Source organism: Talpa europaea, assembly GCF_964194135.1.
Source record: "Talpa europaea genome assembly, chromosome: 1".
Taxonomy (NCBI): Eukaryota; Metazoa; Chordata; class Mammalia; order Eulipotyphla; family Talpidae; genus Talpa; species Talpa europaea.
In genome coordinates, this window is record NC_140073.1 from 100,487,988 (window position 1) to 100,512,148 (window position 24,161).

The 24,161-nt window shown below is 37.1% G+C and overlaps 1 protein-coding gene across 1 annotated transcript in view; it reads right to left on the bottom strand.

The window, feature by feature from the left end:
- ITGB6 (integrin subunit beta 6) overlaps positions 1-23,928 on the bottom strand; it is a gene marked incomplete at its 3' end in the record, with an annotated part of 64,991 nt that extends 41,063 nt beyond the window's left edge. The window contains exons 1-7 of the mRNA XM_084248593.1: positions 23,853-23,928; positions 23,061-23,140; positions 20,399-20,603; positions 19,549-19,795; positions 12,971-13,136; positions 11,685-11,846; positions 8,257-8,352 (exon numbers count right to left, since the gene is read on the bottom strand). Coding sequence (XP_084104719.1) covers positions 8,257-8,352; positions 11,685-11,846; positions 12,971-13,136; positions 19,549-19,795; positions 20,399-20,603; positions 23,061-23,140; positions 23,853-23,913 — 1,017 coding nt within the window. The 5' untranslated portion in view covers positions 23,914-23,928. The remainder of the gene's footprint in view (positions 1-8,256; positions 8,353-11,684; positions 11,847-12,970; positions 13,137-19,548; positions 19,796-20,398; positions 20,604-23,060; positions 23,141-23,852) is intronic.
- Positions 23,929-24,161: the final 233 nt, after the last annotated feature.

A 24,161-nucleotide genomic window follows, 5' to 3' on the forward strand; every position in this document is an offset into this window, starting at 1 on the left:
CAAGCTCTCACTGCCACCACCACGATTGGATACGCCAGGGGAGCTTTAAAGGAAAGGCTGAGCTCTGGGTCTCAACCCCAGGGATGCTGATTTACAGATGGGGTAAGGCCTTAGGGCAGTGGGTTTTTTTTTTTTTTTTTCCAGAAAGCTCCCACAGTGATTTTAATGAGCACCAAGGTTTAAGACAGCCAATATAAAATGGTCTGTTCAGGAAGGACTGTGCCAATTTAGAAAATAAAAGTGTTATGTTTCTAAACCTGTACAGACGTAATCCCTAAAGGGTCTGTGGCTTGTTAATCACCTGTGACATCTCTTCTCTACCTAACAACAAATGTGATGTTTTTGAATGCCTGCTGCCCATGGAATATCACCTGCCTACTTCCTTTTTTCTTCGAGACTGAAGGGTCTGATATTAGCGTACCTTTTCTTCTCCATTCCCTCTTCCCTAGCTCACATCAGGCTGACTTACCATTTTTCAGTTTCTCAGGTATACTGAGCACCAAGTCTTCTACTACCTCAGGACCTTTGCACATGCTTTCTCTAGAAAAACTTCAAATTTCAAACTGCTGCTGTATAATCACTTCTTTAAAGGGGTCCTGTTGAAGTGAGAGCTCACTCTATCCACTTCTATTATTCTCTCACTGTATACTATTTTCCAGTTTTTAGCAACATTTCCAGAATTTGTAGTGTGTGTATCAACTTTTGCATGAGATATACTTAACACTAAAAAAAATTTTATTTGAAATTCAAATATAGCTAGACATGCTGCATTTTTGTGTGCTAAATCTGACAACCCAAAAGAAAAAAGGCATTCCAACCCTTGAATGAATGAACAAAGGTGCCCAAAGTGTTCAAGCTTAGAGTTTTCTGCTTACTTTTTGAAAATTTAATACTGGAGAGACAACAAAATAATTGAACTATGTGATAATAATCAGCCCCTTTGTAGCATATTTCAGGCTCTTCCAAATAACTGGGCACAAAGATAAAATATGTAACATGCCCAAACTCTTCTCACGGCCAGGAGCTGCCCATTTAACCTGCCCCTTATGCTTCAATGCTACCTATAGCTCATTAAAAGCCCTGCCTCAGTGTGGACAAAGTGGCTGCAGTTACACTCCTGCCTGGTGCTCCACGCTGGGGAAGCGTTCATAGCAGAGCTGTGATTTGGACCAACCTCACAGGCATGGATAGAGTGGCCCACTGCACCCCAGGACAGGATTCAGGGCATCTGAGTTAAATAGGAGTCCTGCACCATGTGGGGCTCAGAGTTCAGTCAGAGAAGAGTGCATCGCTGCTCCTAGGACTCCGGTATGTAGAGGAGCCTTTGAAGAAACTGAGTTTTTTAGATATTAGAGTTCTTGTAAGCAGGCAGGCACTTTCAGGAATAAGAAAGGACACTAGAAATAATTTGTTGGTGCTTTTAAAGTTATCACATAAACATGTAAAAAGTAAGTGAGTATCATAAAAAAGAAAATTTGTGGGCAAAATGTAGTCATTGTGGGCGTTCTGGGGCTGCTAATGGGAGGGGACAAAGTTTGCTTTTAGGTTAAAGCAAACACCTGAAAATATGGGAACCACAGATTCAGAATTTTTGTTGAATGACTTTAATTCATCTACAATTGTTTTTCCCAATAAAAGCTATTTTGGCTTATAACTGTAATATATTTTATGCCTTTATAAGATCATGCATATCTAAACTCATTGAAAAAATTTGAACATGCTTAATACATACATTGTGATGCCAATTATGTTAAACTATGTAAATGCATGCAAGGAAAAAAGAGAGGAACTATTCTAAAATGTCAGGAATGGTTAGCTATGTCTGAGTGGTGAGTTGATGAGTTATTTTTATGTTCTGTGAACATTCCTGCCTCCCCATTTTTTTTTTCAAATAACATGTATTGCTTTGATCATCACATTTTGTATTTTTCCTTTTTTTGGTGTTTTGTTTTGAATACCGTCCCATGCTCTTGGTAGGAGGGCAACTCATACAACTACTTTGGAAAGCCACTAAGAGACACCCAGGGGAGAGCTGAAGATGCCATTTCCCTGTGACCCTGAGCTTTCACGTCTAGATATGCATCCTAAATAAAGCATATACAGGAGTGTGCATAGCTGCAGCATTTGTAGGGCTGCACGACTTGAAGTGATCTCAGTTGCAGAATGAACACATGACAGTACACATATTTCATGGAACATGCACAGCAGTGGGGCAGAATAAACTAGGGCTGTGCATGGTTGTGAAAGTACTCAGTGCCCTAGAACTTAAAGATGGTTAAAAAGACTAATTATGTTTTGTATATTTTCTAGAATTAAAGCATAGAATCCCAAAATGTAACAGAGTCAAAGACCAATATGTAGAAATGTGTGCATCATGAATTTAAACTTGGAAGACAAAATTTCACAATTGTTTATGGATATGCATCTATTTTTAATATTAAAAAAAATGTAGGACAAGGAGTCCTGGGTTCAGAATACTGGTCATTTTTGTGGAAGGAAGGTGGAGGGGAGTGGGCAGAGTTGGGGAGTTACACAGCAGGCAGCTACATCTAGGAGGTTTTATGGCTTAAAAAATTTTGAAGCAAATACGTTGACAAAACGTTAACATTTGAGGAAAATGGGCAGTGCATATGTGGGCATTCATTATATTAATTTACTTTTCTACACACTTGAACTCTGTCATCATAGAAACCTGTAGCCTTTGCCAGACCTTACACCCCCTCTTCCCCTTTGGTTGGAACCATAGATAGTGACATGATTACTGTGATGGAGGCTATTTGAGATGCATGTCAGTGTTTTAATTCTGAGGTTGTGTGGCCTGTTCTTAGCACTCAGAGCCTAACCCAAGGGCAGAATCCAAATGTCCCTATTTTTTCAAGTATACATACTTTTAAATTGCTCTATTTGTCTAAATTAATAGCAACAGCAAACAATGCAAGAACAAGTATTTATTGGTCTTGAAGGGCTCTGCCATTTATAGGGAATTCACTTAGTGGTTCATTGACAGATGAAGCATAGACAGTTCTGTTCTACCCTTACTTCCTATGAGTTTTCTGCTCAGCGATTTTCAAGTCAGTTACTTTATTTAAAAGGCTGCCTCTGGTGGTCTGGGGTTAGGATTTGGCATACTTTTCCACCAATGTAGCCCTGGGGTCCAATTGCAATTTAACTCTGGGGTTGATCTTGGCTCTCATATGCAACTTGCCTTGTTTTTGTTTTATTTTTTTTTGGTGGGGGGGTTGTTTAACAGTCATAAAAGTCTTCATTTAAGTGGCAAAACATGTTAGAAATATTAATCCTAAATGGCTACCTAAAAAGCCCTCAGTAAACCTTCCCTATTATTCTCAGTCATAGGCTCATATGACTGTAGTTCTTAGTTTCTAATGCAATAAAGTGAAAGGCTTAGAAAGACTGATACTGACAGAATCAAAGGCAGTTTTATGACTGACGATTAATTAGTTGCCCCTTCTAACAAAGACGGTGAACAGAAAACAGTAAAAACTTTGACAGATATGAAAACTCTGGCCCTTCAGTAAAACTCTGCCATACGTATCTTTGTAGAACCTCTAACATGCCTTTATCCTATACTTAAGGTAATTATTGATTTAAAAGTCTGTTTTGACATTTCTTAAGGTGGGCACAGTGTCTTATCTCTGTATTGACAAATTCTGGACTTGTTCATGGGAGATGCTCCTGAAACGTTTGGTGAATGAATAAATGAATGCCTAACTATCCATTTAGTAGCATATTTGTTCTCATGATATGCTAGATATTCTGGATATTGTGTAATTCTGGAAATGTTTAGGCCTTATATTGAAATCCCATTTTATATTTCCACATAGTTTGATGTAGTAGAATATCTCCTTAAGGCCCTACTTTAAAACTATATATTTTCCCATGTGTGTTCACTTCTGAATTATGAGTCTTTTGAGTTCTTTAGAAGAAAAGTATTATGTGAAACCTAAGGGATAACTATTAATGACTTTACATGGTTGAGATTTATTAATTAGTCTGGAAAATACTTCGAACAATTTTGCCCTGAAAATAGGAAGACAAGAATGTTATTTCCATATCTCCCACTGCTGAGAGGTGTTTATTAATGAGGACAATGTAGGTAGGTTGTATCTCCTCAGTCTTTGTCCCCACATACCACCAATTAAGGAGAGATCAAAATGTTTTTCCATTACATGTGGATTAGGAGCAGTCTATTATCTCAAAATCCGCAAGTTGAATTTTTTTCCTTGATTTTATTTTCAAAAAAGCATGAATTTGGAATACTCCTTTATAGAGTGGGATTATAATTTAGATAACAAGTTTTTAGATCATGCCCTAAACATAGTTATTTTACAGCTTAGCTATATCTTATCTGTTGGAGGAACATTGGAATTCGTGGTACTTTTTCCCCTCCAGGCTGAGTCTACTACTACTAAAACTGGGGGGTCATCTGGTCCAATGCTTTCATTTGAGAAAAAAAATGAGGCCAGAGAAAAAGGCATTTTCATCAGAGCAAAATTGTTTTGATCTTCCCCACCAGTGACCAGTATAAAACAAAAACAGAATAAGACAGGTTACAATAGCAAGAGGGATCAATTTTTGTTGAAATTTTGTTATTTCCTTCCCTAATTTTTCTGCCTCCTTTTGATTCTTTTAAATTATGGTGTAAATACTGCAGTGCAAAGCTGAAAAGTTGAGCAAAAAGGAAAGAAAGGTAAAATAAAAACTGAGGTTATTCCTGAAAAATGGAAACTTTTATCTAATATTCACAGGCCACACAAGTGCAACACAGTATATTGTAACTACCTCTGAAAGCTTGATTTTTGATCTAACGAATGTCACGTGCATAATTGTGTGGGGGTTTTACTTTCATGGCCTAGTAAGGAAGTTCTGGAGCTTCTAAGAAGTTTGTCCTAAGATTGATGCAGAATGCTCCTTTCCTCTCTGTAGCTATTTGCATCCAAAGTAGAAGGGGTAGAGGAGGGACAGCCAAGACTGCTGATGAAGGCAGCAGTGGGTCAGGCACCCCAACTCCCCTGCTCTTGGTCATGGGTTCCCTCAGCCTTGACAACTCTTTATCATACAAAACTCAAGTTTCCATTTAGAATCTTTGACCCAATTTGGGAACAGATCAGGTGGTTACACTGCAGTTGTTTTATGTTGCAAATGTTTCATTCAATATTTACTGAGACTACTGTCTATAAGGAGCTGGCATAAACAGAAAGATGAGCAAAACCCACCAGTTCTTTCTAAGCTCTGAGGATGGGGGGCTTTTTACCTCCAGAGGGAAGGGCCCTTTGTGTGTGTGTTTTACACACATCATCCTGTCCTAATAATCATAGAGGTTAGTGATTAAACTGGAAGAGTTTCATTTCTAAGTGCCGTCTTTCAACATTACATCATAAATACCAAGTCATAGAATAATTATTGTTATTAACTTCACAAAGCTTACTCAGCCAGATGTAGACATTCTGAAAGACTTACAAATAATCCCAGGTGATTAATAATACGATTTGACAATGTAGTAAAGAACACTGATTTAATTGTTTTTTATCTCCATATCTCACTAGGAAGGAAAGACTAGTCAGATTAAACAGTTGGGGTTTAGTAGCCTGATACTATCTTAATGCAAATTAACAATAAACACTTGAAAACAACAGGATATAAATATTTTTGCGCTTGGGTAATTTGAATCCTGATTCAAAATGGTACTTAGCACTAGAATGTAATATACTACCTACAGCTCAGTCTATTATCTATCATTATCTTTTGAACCCTGTAATTGGACAAACAGGAAACTATTTATAATAATAAGTTTGTTTAAAATCATCTGTTTGAAGTCTGGCGTGCACACTGCAGTCATATTGAACTCTACACAAAACTGCTTACTATATTCTTTGCATTTTTTTTATTCATCTGCTACCACAAAGCGCAGCAACATGGCATACATGGGACTCTATGGCATCTTAGCAAAATTATTGAAAAAAATCATGATTTTTTCCCCCTGCATTCCATGAATGGGCACCATAAATCTTACTTGCAGTAAGAGGGCCACCCCTGAACCTTCCCATCCCTGCCAGATGTGGATGCACACAGCTATGCTGAAGAGAGCAAACATTTGCCTTTTGGAATTTCCATTAGATCCCACCACTTAGTTGCTTGATTTTTCCTATCACAAGTTTTATTTTTCAGTAATTATTTGGCAGTTATATTCTTTATATCATAGCTTCAAAATATGAGGTTGCATAGGGTACCTACCCACATAGGGCTCCTTCTAAGATTTCAATGGCAGGGCAACGCAAGCCATTATAGGTCTATTTTCACGTTTCATTATCAATAAAGCAAGAGACCAGCATTTTCATGCTGTGTGAAGGCTTCAGGGAGTACAATGTTGCCGTTATTATCTTTAGACCAGACTACCTCCTGCCTCCACCAAGGCAGACAGAATGATGAGTCCATCAAAATGAAAGAAAAGACTGAAAGGATCAGAGTCATAGAGTGGGCTGCTGACCCGGTCCACTGTGTGGCTGCCGGAAAATGTCCCTTTGAATTTAGCAGAGCCTGGTTGGTAAAGACCACAAACCACGGCAGAACATAAATTCACCTCATAATGAGATTAGTAGACAGGCAAAATAAATGTCCTGCTGTTACATTAGAGGTAGACTCTAATCTGGTGTTTTCCTTGGCAATCATTTCCTTTGCAACTGGGGATCCATGGATGCAACTAACTTAAATGCAACAGATTCTGGTTTGCTGTATCGTTAGTCTTCATCTTCCTGTCTTTTTAATAGTGGTGTTGAGGAGGCATATAAATGAGTCTTAAGTCTTAAAGACTATTACCAAAGTGAGTTATGGGCCTCTATATTCATGATCATCAGTTGTGTTTCCCAGACTTCCCTTTTAAGAAAAGTTCTGTTCAGCTCCCCTCCCCCCTTTTAAGCAGGAGCTCTGCTGTGGAGGGAGCGTTGTGACCTCCAGGGTCCTCTCACTCCAGCCTTAAGGATGAAAGGCAGATAGACTTACTATTATGCTTGGGGGTATTTTTTTTTAGTCTGTGCCACAACTCTACTACTTAAACCACTGGAAACAAGTATCATATACTACAGAGGCTTAAGAAAATGCTCAGATCAAGTGAACCCACATGGTCTCTGAGTAGAACAAAGGTTTCAAGTATGTTTTTTGATTGCAAGGGACTGCCTTGGTTTTCAGCAGAAGGCAATCTCACCTGGAGTACAATACCCTCCTCTCATTAAAGATGCAAGATAGGATCTCCTCCTGGATCCTTTCTATAGAACTTGATGCAACTTCATGGGCTGCACTGGCCTTAGTCATGAGTGACATTTAATCAAAGCTTTCTGTGAAATCTCAGAGTTTTCCAAGTCCTATAAAGTCACCAAAACAGTTAAGAGATCCTTTCAAAAGGAATGAGAGATCAGACTCCAAATATGGGAGTATTTGAAACCTGTGGGTGGGTGACACAGACAATTTAATGTACACCTATTTTCTTTACATTTTTCAGGGCCCAGTTTTCTTACTTCTGTGAAACTGCATTAGCAGTAAATCCTTTGCTAGTACCCCAATTCATGGCATTTCATCATAGTGTTTTTCTCATGCTGGCAAGAAATTGCAGAAATCTGCACTTGCATGTGATTTTTACAGTTTATGCAGTGGTTTATGAACAATATTTCACCGACACCAACTACAGTTTCTTTCTGTAGTTGGTGCTTCCATCCAAAAACTTGAACTGCATATCTAGCTACTTGAAGAGATGTTATTTTTTGACCCAATTTAACAAGGTTTCTTTCAACTTTCCACTTAGATATCCTCAGTTATAGCTCTCCTTGTATATTTTTTATGCATCTAATTTGTAAATGTTAAAGAATTTAAAGTTAATTCCACTCCCTCCCCTCATAATTTTCTCTGCTCTCTGTTAATGCTTTCCTCTTCAGATGAAAAAGTTCAGGGAATGGTAGACTAATTTTCCTTTAAGTCGGTGGTACCATGTTTATTGGTACTTTCTTCCAACTTAACATTTTCATTTCCATAACTCTTCCTTGGTCTGCTATATCAGTTCCCCACTCCCCACTGCACCTCCATCTTTGTTATCTGATTGCAAGCAGTAAGTGAATCCATTTTAGCCAAATGTCCCACACAGTTGATATATGTTAATGATTACCTATCTGACATGTTAAACTCAGTTAATGTTAAAGTTTCCTGTTGAATAATCACCCTGAAGGAATTTCCCGAATTGTGTTTGCTTACCTCATACAAATGGACTTGTTCTTGGGTTACAGCAAAGATCAATAAAACATTATTTTGCACCAGTTTATCAATGAGTTGTCCAATTGTTGGATATTCCTAAAATTAACATAGATTATTAGCATCTTAGTAAAAGTTAAAGAATAAATGAATTTTTAAAAATAAAGGAATATTTATTGCAAATAATACCTACTCAGTTTGGCATTTAATGCTCATAGGCATGATTGTGACTATCATTCTAAGTAAACAAATACACAGTTAGCATTACCCACTTAATTGGTTTAATAATTGTTTCCTAAATCTTGTAAGTGTAATTAATTCCTAAGAGTTCCTGTCGATGTGGTGAATTATAGTCCATCATTTCTAAGGAAATCACTTGAAATTATTACTTAAAGACTTAGAACGTGCATGTTTTCAAGGCACAGGCACATTTCTTCTCCTAAGTGCCGGTTGCCAGCAGGTTGGAGTTAGAGGGACTGTTAGATTTCAGGGAGGGGCTGGTAGACTGTGACAGATGTGACTGTCATAGCCCTGAAACTCTTACTGGAATTGGATGAGGCGGGCGAGGATGCAGGTGGGACAGCCTGCTGAGAAAGGACACTAATTGCTCAAATGCATCTGACCTGACACATTCCTGTAGCAGTTGTTGGAATTAGTCTTACTGCTTTTCGATGTCACTTATGGATTTTATGGGATCCTGCAGTATTTTCACAGGACAATTGAAAACACAGTGTTCCTCTGTTCCACTGACACATTCATTCCCATGTGCTACAAATACTTTAAAAATAAAGAAGTCATTAATTACAATATTTGAGGAAGGCCTTTACTTTCCAAGACCGGAAAACAGGGAGCATACTTGCTTATTGTTTGATCTCAGATATGGATAATATACTAAGAGGCAACTCAAATGAGGAAGTAGCCTGCACACAATTAAACTGAAAAAACATTGATTAAACTGAAGCTAGCCAAAGTGGAGGAACATTGATAAATAAGCCCTCCTGTCCACTAATGTGTTCATATATTCTCAGCACTACTGGAGTATTTTTGTCTAAGGTCTTCTTTTGGCACAAGAGTCAAGTTGAGAGAAAAGTATAATTTTTGCCTAAAATACTCCAGTAAATGATCCAACTGCAAAATTTGTTGTGTAATTCATGCTTTCTACCCTGTTTGGATTTTTATTAGTAGATACTAGGAGAATCCAGGTAATATAACTCTTCCGAGTTTGACTCTTTCAGTCTCCAATTTTCAACTGCCCAAACACTACGCATCCTTATTCTTAAGAGTGACTTTCTCAATGCTTGCCTCTCCTTATCTCTATACATTCTTAACCTTTCAACTGCTGTGTGTATGTAGCCGAGATGACACCATGTCACCCTTTATAGGGGGATTTTTTTAAAATTTGATCCAGGCCTGTTGATATAAATTCCATAAGTGTAAGTTTCCTCAAGACCAGGGACCATACCTTATTATTCTGTGGCCCCCAGAGCATGACCTAGTGTTGCTCATATAAGAAGTGCTCACAGGACCCCAATGCTAAGCTGCACATAGGCATGGAATTGTCCATGGCTTCAGGGTATATGTAGCAGTTCACTCAGCAACAATGAATCGAACATTTATTTGATGAGGTAATATCAGACAATAGATAATGCCTACTTCTATGATCCTACTTTTCTGAGTTATCTATTACAGACATTTGAATAGTTTCAAAAAGGTAATGTAAGAAGAATCCATTTCTCAGTTTTTGCCCCATATCAGCTAAAGACAAAAAGTGTCTATCTTCATTGCTATTATAATGTGGGGATTCTTGTTACATGATTAAGGAACCATATGATTCTTATGTGATTAAATATTATGTAAGTTTATGTAATCAGGGAAATGCAAATCAAAACTACCATGAGATACCATCTTACACCAGTGAGAATGGCACATATTAAAAAAACTAGCAACAACAAATGTTGGCGAGGGCGTGGAGAAAAAGGAACTCTCCTGCACTGCTGGTGGGAGTGCAAACTGGTCCAACCACTATGGAGAGCTGTGTGGAGATTTCTGGACCTACTAAACATAGAGCTTCCATATGATCCAGCAATTCCACTCCTACGTATTTACCCAAAGAACACAGAAACATCAATTCCAAAGAACACCTGCACCCCTATGTTTATAGCAGCACTGTTTACAATAGCTAAGCTTTGGAAACAGCCCAAATGCCCAAAAGTAGATGACTGGATCAAGAAGATGTGGTACATATACACCATGGAATATTACTCAGCATTCAAAAAAGATAAACACATGCAATTTGCAGCAACATGGATGGCACTGGAAGGGATCATGCACAGCGAAATAAGCCAGAAAGAAAAAGAAAAATACCGGATGGTCTCACTCATAGCAGGAATCTAGAAAACTTAAATAAGGGACCAGGAAAATGAATAACTATAAGAAAGTGAAAATCATTATCAACAAAAAGCTATGAACCAGAGACACTTTTTGGGGGGTGGGGAGTGGGAGGGGAGGGATTGGGGTCAAAATGGGGGGGTTGCAATTGTATGGGGGAATATAAAAATAAAATCTATTATTTAAAAAGAAAAAATAAAAAAAAAACTATTGGTCTTGAAAAAAAATTATGTAAGTTTAGGGAATATTATTGATCAAAATATTAGGGGAAATTTAGGTCAAGGAATGGTAGCAGGACCTTTTGGTAGTGCATTATTTACACAATGTTATCAATATTAAGTTCTAATAAACTGACTAAAGTTTTGAATACCATAACTATATTTGATACTAAGTAAAATCTAAACATCATTAAAAAAAAAAAAGAATTTCTCAGCAACCTGGGTGAGAATAACACGAGTACAGGTCTGGCAACCTCCTGGTCTGTGCAAGGAAAGCAGTTAAATACTTAGGATTCTGGTGAGGATCAAATGATGTGTGCGGAGAGTTCTGAAAATTTTGCCTTGTTTACAAAAGTTGTCTTTGAAAGCCACCAGCATTTTTTTAAATGATAAAAATTGTCAATTATTAATAAGCACCAACCAAGCAATACCTGACTAATTGTTTTCCATGGAGCCGTGTGATCTATGAAAGCAAGGCATAGTTTAGGGGACATGGCTCTGCGAACTTCACTCATAACCATTCCTAGATGACTGCTGTTGTGGTCCCAGAGTCTCTTTCTAGAACAGAATGAGCTGACTCTACTGCTTTTTGCTAGCTGCTTTTTGCTAGCTCTCTGAAAAATTGGAGAGGGTCTGTGATCACTGTGTCATAACAGAGCCAAACTTCTCACATAAGACTACCTCTCCCCTCCCCCTGTGCTCCTGTGGGAACTGCTAAAAGTGACAAAGCTACTTTCTCCATGGGTTATTCTGCTATGTGTTACAGCAACTGTGGCTCCATGTACCTTGTAACCCTAAAAACAGTGTAAATTGCAGGTTACACACCAAAACAGTTGACATGGAGTATTCATTCTTGCTGTCCAAGTGACAGAGTCCATCGTTAGGAATGACAATGCCTGCCAGCTTGCTGTCCATGCCAAAATGGGAATCAGCATCACTCACGAAGACCAGGAGGTGGAGGGAGTCGTTCCGCCAGCCAATTTTTTCCTACATTGGGAAAGAAACATTTGGGTTGTATTGGCTAGAGGAAGGCATTTATTAAGAATGGTTCAATTATGATTGGACACATTCGGACTGTAAAAGATAATTATTTGAAACTTTTCTTCATCTATTGTGAGGTTACAATATTAATGCATTGAAAACATGGCATTTGCTTTATCCTGGATAACATTTCAGATGATTTATGTTTCAAAAAATTATAACCCAGTCCCATGACAGTCAGTATCCAGTTAATCTTGATTTTCAGTTATTTTTACTGTCGAGCTTTTAATTCACTGGAGGAGAGTTTCCAAGCTGAAGCAAAACTAGTAAGAGTGCAACACAAAACAGACTCATACCTGTTTCATTAACATGTCACCCAACATTTAGACACTATTTCTCTATTATAAATGTAATGCAGGGATAAGAATTGTTGATCAAAGTGTGACCCAAGTTACTACTAATTAGCATGGACTGTTGTCTGTTACTCAGCGGAACTCCCCCCTTTAATATTAGTCTACAACGAGTGAGACAAAACCTTCTCCTTGCTGTACCATCCCACCTTAAACTTTTCCTTCTAATGTCATGGCCCTTCCCCCTTCAGTGAGCTTCAGTCCTATTTCCTTATTCTTTCCATGAAAAGCTGTCATTCAGGGTCGGGGAGACAGTGGCATGTGTATGGTTGTCAAGGCAGAGTATTGTTTTTGTATTGTAGTTTTTGTAGTGTGGCATCTGATGCTTATTTGGTTCAAAACAAAAATATCTAAATATATGTAGTTTTATACTGATGTGTGGCCTTTTTACATTTTTCTTTAATTTCTGCCTTTTTTTATCATGGTAATTCAAAAGTTAATTTTAATCCAATCTCAATCTTTTGAAAAATTAGCCATGCATAACTATGGTCTTAACCAATTTTTCTGACTGGGTTTAAATTATTTAAACATTTGGCATTAAAAAAAAGTCCTCATTTCATTAGGACTGAATTTAAAAATCTGTAGAAATTTTGTGTTAAAAGAACCAAAGGTAGGGCTATAGCAATTAAAGGAAAGATAAGAGTTAGCTAATTTTTCAAAGTACATTGTTTAAAAGAGGGACATTTATGTTAACAGTGAAGCCTTCTCCCTTCAGCATACCTTACACACAGCTGCTTGCATAATAGCATCAAATCCACCTTCAGGTGTGTCAATATTAGCAGAAATTTTCTGATTCTTCACAATTTCATTGAATCTTTCAGCATCATTTGTCAATGGCAAAATATGCTTGAATCCAAATGTAGGTAAGCAAAAATATGGGATACTACTGCAAAAGTAAAATAAGAAAATATTCTCAATGACATATGATCTGACCACACAAGTAATAGCTCTAATGGCTAAGCAACATTTCCTGAAATGAAGATGAATTTTTCTCAAGTGCCTGACTCTGTAACTTGGCTGGGTCTCACTGTTAAGGTTGTTGTGATTATTTCTCACCACCCCCTCCAAATTAACCATACTAACTAATATTTACTAAGTTAACCTGTACCAGCTCACACTCAAAATGAACAATCAGGTGATAAACTCATAACTGGTGACTGTGTGTGTGTAATCACTATCTTCTATTGTCTGTAAACGAAAATCCCCCATTGGAATTACATGGTGACAGTTCCTTTGTATTCTGACGTCTTAAGTATGAATCATCCTGTAGAAATACTAAGATAGGAAACTGACTTCCTCTTTCTTCCTCCTTCCTATGTACTCCCAGCCCTGCCTGCTGGCGGCCCTCATATCTGAGCAGGGCACTTGGTTCTAGAGCCCAACTCTACCATGACTGAACAGACTGTTGTGGGCCAGTCTGGGAATAAAACTACCACATAAAATAGCTTATGTATGGGGAAATTATCATGTTAGGGTGAGTTCTGCCTTAAAGACATTGCAATAGAATAGAAAGAGCTGATCATAAACTCAGCTACATGTTATCCTGAAATTAATAACACTGCATGAGATTTTGGGCAAGTTACTCAACCTCTCTGAGTTTGGGACTTTAATTTGTAAGGTGGAGATAATAGCATAGACAGAGGTTCTCAAAGTGTGGTCCCTGGCATCACATGGGAACCTGTTATCAATGCAAAAATCTGGGACTCTCCCCTAGGCTGACTGAGTTAGAGTGGGCAGAGTCAGTGATCTGTGTTCTACCAAATCTTCTTGATACATGCCAAAGTTTAAGAACTACTGGTATAGAAGTACAGAGAAAAAAGGAAAAGCCCCCAGAGGGGCTGTAGTGTGCTTCCTGGGGAGAGCTGGTGGACTCTGTAAGAGCAGTTTTGCAGTTTCAGCAGCCACCCTGACTTTTCAGACATCTTCCAGGGTAAGGCACCTGTTCAAGTTCATCTGCCTGAAGTCCATAGTCAGTCCTCATTATTTATGGGTCCCACCTACTCACTAAAATTTATTTGTAACCAAAAAATCAATGCTCAGTTCTTTCTTGTACATTCATGTACATGCTGAACATGATGCAAAAAGTGTCACCTGATACATGTATTCCCAGCTGAGGTCAAACAAATCTCTGCCTTCTTGCTTCAGCTCTCATACTGTAAATGGGTATCCTTTTTGTGCTCTATTTGGTGCCTTTCTTTTCTTTTCTTTTTTCCTTCTTCACATTTTGTTAGTGATTTTACTGTTCAGAATGGCCCCCAGTGCAGTTGTGAAGTGCTGTCTAGTGTTCTTAGGTGCAAGAAGGTTGTGGTGTGGTTTATGGAGAAACGTGAGCTAGGTCAGCTTGCTCTGGCATGAGTTACAGTGCATTGACTGTGAGCCTCATGGTAATGAATCAGTAATATAAAATGATTTTTTAAATGAGAAACCCACAGAAAACAAAGTTCAATGTGGATCAACTGGCAAAAATGTGACCAGAGTCTTGCAAGAGCTGAACTCTGAGTTTCACCCAGAAGCAAGGGTTCAATATTTGCTAACTCAGTGCCAGCAGAGACTTGTTTGCTACAAAGAGAACATTTTAAATGCTTGCTAGAAAGAGAAAATTTAACCTTTGTGCTACTAAATATTTTAAATGCACATTACAACTCAGCTACAAATATGGATATAGAGAAAATGTTTTTTCTGCTGTATCTTTGACAACAGCACAAGGAACTTCTTTAAAAAATGTAAACTACTTCAGCCTTTTTACATGGTGAAATTGCTAGTGACCCTCCATCCATAAAGATAAAGAAAGCTACTCCAGAAAGCATTCAAGATTAGATTAAGACAGAGGTTTTAAAGTGTGGTGAACAGGCCCTCTTCAAAGAGTCCTTAAGGTCAAACTATTTTCACAATAATAAAAGATGCTATTTGTGGTCTTCTCTGTGTTGATATTTGCACTGATGATGCAAAAGCAATGGTGAGTAACACTGCTAATGCCTCAGAGTGGATCAAGACTGTGGCTCCGAACTGTCTAGTGGTCTGTGTATTTTTTTGCCAGCGACATTTCACCATAATAATAATTTAAAAATGCTTGTCTCACTTGATTGTCCTTGATGAATCTGTTAAAAGCTATTAATTTTTTAAGTCTATACCATCAAACACATGTTTTTAAAAACTCCGATAAATTAAGAAATAGGCAAATAGCACCTGCAGCACATCTAAGTACAATGTTTATTACGGAAAAGTGCTTCTTTGATGGTTTAAACTGAATTGGGTCTTTTTTTTAATGAAATGCCATTTTTTATTTCAAAGAATGCTTGACAGTCAATCTATTATTCCAACTTGGGTATTTAGCAGAATTATTCTTGTAAATGAAGAAAGTGAGCTTGTCATTTCAAGGAAAACAACCATCCATATTTGTTGCCAGTGATAAAATTTGAGTATTTAATGAAAAAATTAGAACTGTAGAAAACTTTAATCTGCAAGCCATGAGATCAACAGCTTCTCAGTACCTCATGATTTACCTGATGAGATTTATGATGAAGTTTTAAATGTGAATTTTTTAATATTGTATCTTGGGATTGAAAGAAAAGTATGCATAGTCTAGTGAAACAGTATATTCCAAACAGCCAAAGCAGTATATTATGAAATCATGCTCAGGTAGGAGGCACTCATAAACTAGACCAATGCCTTCAAATGTAACAGAATAGGAAAAGCTAATTGATATTGTTTCAACAGATTCCACTTTGAAACTAACTTTTACCTTTTGTCTAGTTTGTATTATCGAAAAAGAAAGTCCAGTCATTAGAAAAAACTACGAATACTTTTCTTAATTCCAACTATATATCTATGTAGTTAGACTTTGTGGAGTTCAACCAAAACAAAACATTACTGCAGATTAAACATGGAAGCAGATATGAAAGTCTATTAAAAAACTGAGAGTTTTAAGAAATTGGTAAAAGTGTAACAACATACTTAGTGGGAAAACATTGAAATTTTCCACATAAAATCACAAGCAAGATAAGGTGCCTTCTCCCTACTTCTATTTAAAATTGTGCAAGATGCTAGTCAGTGCATTAAGGCAAGGAAAAGAACAGGTATAAATATTGGCGGTGCAGAAGTTATTCAAAGATGACATATCTGTCACATAGAAATTTCTGAAGAAATTACAAAAAAAGGACTAGAACTAATAAAAAATGTATAAAGCTTGCAGGATGCAAAGTGAATATGCAAAGTCAACACAGTCCAGTCATTCCAATTCTAGACATTTATCCTAGATAAGCAAAATCAAGTTGACCTCTGGTTTCAAGGCAATTCTAATAAATATCAGGATATATTTTGAGGTAATTGACAAACTGATTCTAAAATTTTTATGAAAATACAAAGGACCTAGGGTAGTCAAAACTAAAGAATAGAGTTAGAGAACTTGTACTCCTGAAAGGAAGACTTTTAAAATATAACTATAGTAATGAAGACATTAATGTGGTTGCATAGATCAATGACACAGGAGTGTCCAAAGTTGGATTCACATATATTTAGTTTATTGCTTTTAACTAAAGCCACCATAATTCAATAGGAAAGGAAAATCTTGCTTAACCAATAGTGCTGGAACAATTGGATATTTGCATGGAAACAAAAGATGAACCTAGACCTTTCTCTTCGTTCCATATGAAAAAAATAATTTGAGGTGATAAACATACATGCAAAAAGCTTTAATTTAAAAGAAAACATGAAAGGAATCTTTGCAACATTTGGGCAGGCAAAGATTTCTTGAGACAAAAAAATACACTAACCATGAAATGAAAAATTGATAAACTGGACTTTACCAAAATAAATTTTTGCTAGACTAAAGACATTGTTAAATAAATTAAAATGCAATTCCAGACAGAATAAAAATATTTGCAAAAATATGTATTTGACAAAAAAACTTTTATCCAGAATATACAAAAAGTTCACATAATACATTAAAAAAAAAGCTGATTCTAAAAAGTGGGGAAAATATTTGAAAAGCTATTTCACAAAATAGAATATGAGAATGACAAGTAAATAAATGAAATGTTGCTCAACATAATTTGTATTAGGGAATTGCAAATTAGAACATAAGAGAGAGGTACACCTGTTGGAATGGTTTAAACTAAAAAGACTGGCAGTACCAAGTGTTAGCAAGGATTTGGAATAATTACTCTCTTACTGCTGATTGCTGATGGAAATCCACTTTGGAAAACAATTTGACACTGATCACATAATCCAGCCATTCCAGTTCTATACATTTATCCTAAATAAATAAAATCAGGCAACCACAAAATGCTTATATGCAAGTGATCATAACAAGATTTTTTTCATGATAGTCCCCAAATAGGAAACAAACCAAAGGTCCATCAATATAAGAATGAATAAAGAGTGTAATAAATCCATATTAACAGTCTATTACTTAAAAAGGAACAAACTGCCGATAAACATAAAATCATAAATCTCAAACATTATATTGAACAGAAGTAGGAAGACATAAGAGGTCTATGATGGTGTTTCCCATTCAAATAAAATCCAAGAATAGGAAAAGCCAATCTGAATTATAGAAATAGAAATTATTTGCCTCTAGGGAGTAGAACTGACAGTTATGGGGCATGATGGAACTTTCTGATCAATTTTTATGTGGTGATTGCATTGGTATATTCAATTATTTATACTCATCCAACTGAACATTTTTGCATGCCTTTTAGCATATGTCAATTACATCTCAAAAATGGTGAGGGGAAATATATTTATCAAATCCCTAAAAACTTGATACTGGCAACCAAACATAAAAGTTTCAATCAGTGATGAGTTCCTTTCATAGTCATATTACATTATATTATGTCAGATGCTAGCTGGGAACTATATCGAACAGTTTTAAAGTGTTAACAAATGTGGTGTTTTTTTTTTTTTTTTAATAGAGGCTGATTCCCTAAGTCTGTTGAAGTATAAAAAGTCAGTATATGTTTAGAAAGTCACCTCATATACACTGGATTCATAATATTAAAGGGCTTGGTTTTGGACCAATCCAGATCTTGGTACAGATCACTGATTCGTTATGTGGCCTTGGACAAATTCCAGGTTTCCTCTGCTTTCTGAAAGTAGAATGTTCCTATTCAGTATGATTTGGCAGGTTATTTTTTAGGTCTGATAATGCACAAAAAAAATTTCATATGAACTAATGATAATAGCTTTCCCAGACCCAAGAAATTACTTGCCAAATCATGCCAAATAGGAATGCGATACTTTTGCATGATGGGGGATGATGCCTGTACTAACTTTCCAGAGACTCTGTTACTTCCTCTGAGTATAGGGATGATGAAACCTGCTTTCACCTGCTATTATTATGAAGTGAATGAAGTGATTTATATAAACCTTCAGCCTAGGGTCTGTCACAGAAAAATGGCAGTTTTTTCAATAAAAAGAAATTAAATAATTTGACTTTGAAAATGCCACTGACTGCACAAAGGAACTTGCCCTTGACCATTACCTGGATGATACATGGTTTTAAAAGCTGATGATAGCATACTAAGTAGTGTCAGCCTTTAATTTGATTGCAGTGAGGTGGCTAAGGCCTTCTCCCAGCAGTAAGAGAAATCTACTTTGGAGGAAGCTACAAAAATTGTTGTTTTGTAATAACAGTACAAAACACAACCAAGCAAAAAAGACAATTATAAATCAAACATACTGCAGGGGAGGAGGAGGAAGAGGGATCAGAAGGAGGGAGGGAGGAGCACAGGGGGCTGAGGTGCGCAGGTGCATTGGTGAAGGAAACTCTATGGGGACTGCACCTGAGGGGTTGGGGAAGCAAATATTGTTTAAAAATGAATGATGATGTAAAATTTTTTTTTAAAAAGATGAAGAAAAAAGTCAAGCCAGAAGGAAAAGAAAAAGAAAAAAATTGTTATTTTGGCAGTAGTCATTGTAGTGGAGAAATAATCTGACAAAATGTGGGTTGCTGTCAAATAGCTTCAGAAAGTGATGGTTGTTGTGGCTAGAAGGTCTCTGAGGAGCAGGGGCTGGGCAAGGGCAGTGGAACTTATAGTGAAAGACTGCAGAAAACAGCCAAATTTGTCACACCCTGACTTATACTGGGAGACAGATGCTGCAAGGACCCCAGACTAGACCCATAATTAAGTTGTCTTTACCTTGGTTCCCAACAACTGGGGCAGGTGAGACTGCTAGTGAGATCCAGCTATATGGGAGGTAAGTGCAGGGAATTTACAAGCTCCTGACTGTTGCTGCTGAGATGGGACTATTTCGATAGGAAATCAGTATTCAAAGATGCCAGAGAATCATTAACTCACCTGCAAGGGTTGACAATTTCTTCTGGAGTTGTTTTCATAAAAGGGGAGACAGGTTTTTCTACAAAAGAGCCAAAGCCCAGTCTAAAGTTGCTGGTTAATTTAGACATCTCCTTGGAAAGCCGGGAGCCCAGCTCTTTAATTGTGTTGAGGTCATCATCCATGGAGGCCGAGAGGTCCATGAGGTAATACAAGTCTACCGGGTAATCCTCGGTCTGGCGAACTTGAACTTGTAGAGTCTGTTCACTGCCTGCAAAGCCCCCACAAGAAAAGCCAACTCATAAAACCATATTGAGACTTATGTGTAACTAGCCAAACACTCGACTAATTGACTATTTCGTTTCAATAAGAACTTAAGATTACAAACTTAAGATACAAACTCAGCAGTGAAGATTATAAATGAGTTCATGAAAATCTTAAAGCAGTGAGTTTAGAGCTACTGAAGGAGGTAAAAGTTAGGATATTTTATGTCTCTTTGAGAGAACTAGCATCCATTTAGATGGGAGATAAGCTGAATTTTTTTTTGTATGCAGTTTTAGAAAAGAACCAAATAAAAGAGGAGTTTAAAGCTACATTACAACCTTGAAGAAATAGGAGGTAAGCCTGAACATTTGAGTAATTCAAATGATTACTCTCAGATAAGGCCTTTTTAGTAACACATTTGGAATGCAAGTGACCAGTGTGAATGAAGCAAAGTATTAATCTCACAGTTCTCTTAAGATTGGGAAATCTGAGTAATAATAACCAAAGATATGTAATATGGTTCAAGGTATATTAGCAGAATAGCAGTATTATCATGTGTAACATTGGAGTTATTTACATGAGTCAGTGCTTCTGTAAAATCATAACATACCCGGTCTCAGTTTAAGGGTCAAGCTTTGCGGTGCAATCTGAACAATGTCAGAACTATTTTCCTGTCTGCCTACACTGAGAGGCTTGTTTGTAAGTATTTCTACTTGGGAGATAGGGTTTTCGATGAAGGATAATTGACATCCTTTAGCTAAAAGATTTGCTGGGGTATCACACCTTTCACCAACTCCAGATGGATGGGTAAAGTTCTAAAAAAAAAAAAAAAAAGAAAACAATGAAGAGGGAAAAGACATGTGCATTTCTTTATAAGACAATTTTTGCTTGGTTTGCTGATTAAACATTTTGCCATACTTAGTTATTATATCCTCATGTGTCTGATGTTATTTGGAGGTCCAATTTAAAAGTCATTATAACAGAATGACCAGAAATTCTGGCAGTAAAATTGGAGTCTCCTTTTAGTCGCTTTCAAGTGAATTCAACCAATAGTTGTCATTTCTGTTTTCTGGGGTTTTTTTTTGTTTTGTTTTTTGGGTGTTCACTTTAAGGTTTCTCTGTTCTATGATCTGTTGGATCAGAGAGTCAACATCTGCTCAGGATGGACTCGAGTTTGTAGACTCCCGAGACTATCCACACTTTTGGATAGTCTATTACCAAATCCAGTGACAGAGAGCTCTTTTATGGATTCCTGAAAAGTAGGGATTGTGACATCTCCCTACATAGGTCTCTGACCTTGTTTCATTAAGGTGTCACCCTGCCATCACACCATTACTTCACTAAAGTTGACCTCTTGGGGACTTTAAATTGAGATCTTAAAGTGTTCAGTATAAGTCCTTTTAGAACTTTTCCCCAGATTTAGAATTTTGTCCAGGAGAGGGGAGTGAAAAGAATACATGGTAGAAAGCTGATTTTCTTGGTAGACTCAGGAGTTTCCCAGTTCCCTTCTGATTTACCCGGTTAGCAGGAGGCAGAGATAAGTGGGCCTCTGACCTTGCAATGCCCAGAACAGAGCTGGCAGAGAAAGACCATCTTACCTGACAGGGAAGTCTGTTGTCGAGCTCTAGCAGAATCTCACTTAAGTCTCAATAACCCTCAAGCTTGGAGAGAAGTAACTAAACTCATATTGTTTTTTTCCTTGTCCCTTAGAATTCTAAGACACTCTTGTTATTTTCACCAACTAGAAAAGTTATGTTTCTTCTGACATTGATTTTTGAGCATATAATTTATCAGTAAGGATTGTGTGTATTTGAGTGTCTAGGCCCGTGGGTAGCAAACTCTAACTTCCCACTATGTACCAAGGCAAACAGTGACTAGACAAACCTCAGAATCCTTCCTAATACAGTGTCACTCCACCCCTATCATCACTGCCTTTGCCCAAAGATCAGAGGTGATGTTCACCACAGAACCTGTTTTCTATCTGCTTTGAGCAGAAGCTGAATTTGCTTTGCCCCCACTGCCTTTATAGGTACCACTGCTTCTACAGTATTATAAGTGACCTCTTTGAACAATCTAGCCCAAAAATTTAATTATAATTTGACAAGTGTCATCAACAGATGAGATTGTCAGTAGTAACTTACGAAGTTCTCTTAAATGAATGCTGAAAATTACATCTAAATGAAAATTTGCGGAGGTGGGCATTTTGTTAGACTGATTTCTTAGTTGATGTTTCTGACATGAAACTAAGTGTCTTCTTTAGGAAGCAAGTTTTAAAATCTATGTGTTCTTTTCCTCTCTGAGATAGCAGATACTATAATTCCCTTGCACATTTGTTTGTGTGGTAATGGTCAGGGCAGCAGTGAACCGGGCAGTCGTAGACTAGGTTTGTTCCCTCTTGCCTGTGGCGCCTTCCTCTATGGCGACACCTTCAACTTGGAATTTAGGTTTTAAAAGTTACAGCCTGTTCCTCGGTCAGGCATCCTTGTTTGTGCCCTCTGAGCATGCTACTCATTCTTATTGAACTTGACATTTATGTGGTTTGCTTTGTGTTTAGATTGATTCTCTTTATTAGATTCGGTAGGGAATTGTTTTGCATCTAGAAGAGCTAAGGCAGCTTTTTCTTACCACAGATCATTTATAGATTATAGGTTCACGTGAGGCAGTGACTCAGGGTGACTTGTTATATATTCCCCAAACGCCCTTATATTACCGCCACATAGTTTTTGGTTTGCTCAGATAAGAATGCGGTGTCTCCAAGCCTGGGAAAATGGCATTCTTGAAAGAATTGGGCAACATCTGAACAGTATAGATTGCCCCAAACCTAGAACACTCCTCTTAGACCCTAGCAGTGGTTAGAATAGACCATGGCTCACAGATGGAATCACTATGATTGAATCAAATGTGTGTATAACCTTAGAGGAATATCAAACCCGTGTTCACTGACCACACAGAGTCTCTTTGCATTTTACAGGTAGTCAGTTAGGAAGGGCTTTAAAATAAGAGGAGGAGTCAGGTTAAATAGAGAATCCAGAGTTATGCCTTTTTCAGAATAAATTACCTTTCACCCCCCTCCACAGATTGCATTTGAAAGTAATAATATGAATGATACTTTGATCTAGGAATGTTTATATTTTCTTTCCTGATTTGTTTCACTCCTGTAATCCCACAGAAAGCAGGCCACTGTGAAAACAATCACTAATGGAATTAACATAAGTGTAACTGTAGTTTTTACAAATATGTTGAGGTCTTTTTTTTTTTTTTTTTTTTTTTACCTCCTGAGCACACCAGGCACATTGAGGTCCAATGAGTAAGCAGTCTGCACAGGTTTCTGCACCTCCCACAGCACAGTTACCTATGTTTAAATCCAACAAGACACAGGCATTCAGCACATTCTTTGTCACTCCATTTATGAGACTTATGGATCTTAAAGTACTTAAATGAAGCAATGTGTAAATTTAGTTTCATCTTCCAAAATCAGCCCTCAGAATGTTAGCAATTCATAGAATATTTCATAAGTTTGCACCTATTGAAAATATCCTGCTAGCCAAAAATGATCATTCTCTTTTCTTAAAATATGAAAATTTTTTAATGTTCACTAATATAGGATCATCATATTTGTTATCCTCATTCAATATCACCCACTGTGATTAAAAAATTATTTGCACCCACTTAAAAGAGCTTCTCTCTTACATGTAATCTTTTTGAAACAAATCCTTTTTTTCTTTCAAGGTAAGTTTAAGTGGAAGATCTTGTTGTACAATAAATTAGAAAAGTTACCAAAATGGTTGCCACAAAGATAATAAGAAGTCCTCTAATGTGGCAATGCTGTTTAATTCCCTCATTAAAATGCTCTCACAACCTTTGTGTTTATTTACCTTCAGCCTGGAGCATTCACTGTGGGAACAGCCCTGCGTCTGCCTGTAATTTGTTAAAGCGATCGCTCAATGGCAAAAGAGCAATCAAAACAGATCAAATAAAAAATGACTTCAGATCTAGTTTCTGACCAAATGACAGGTTTGTCAAGCACACCATGAAAACAAAATATTGGAGAATTTAGGTCTTACCTTGTACGTGATCATTCCTTCCTAGAAATAGAAAGAACAGGCAAAGCAGTTCAATCCCCATTCGTTTCAGTTCTCGCTGTGCAGACAGATCAAAAAATGAATTACCTTCAACATTACAAGATTAAAGCTGAACATCGTTAAAGTCTTTCTTTCTTGAAGTAAAAATTTTAAATACTACTTACACTGCTTTGAAAAGAGACTTGAGATGTAAATAAAAAAGTTTTCATTAAGACTGAAATGAAAACAGAGGCTACCTGGACAGGTAAAGAGAAAAGGTGTGTTTAAAAGCAACTTCAACATGATTTACTT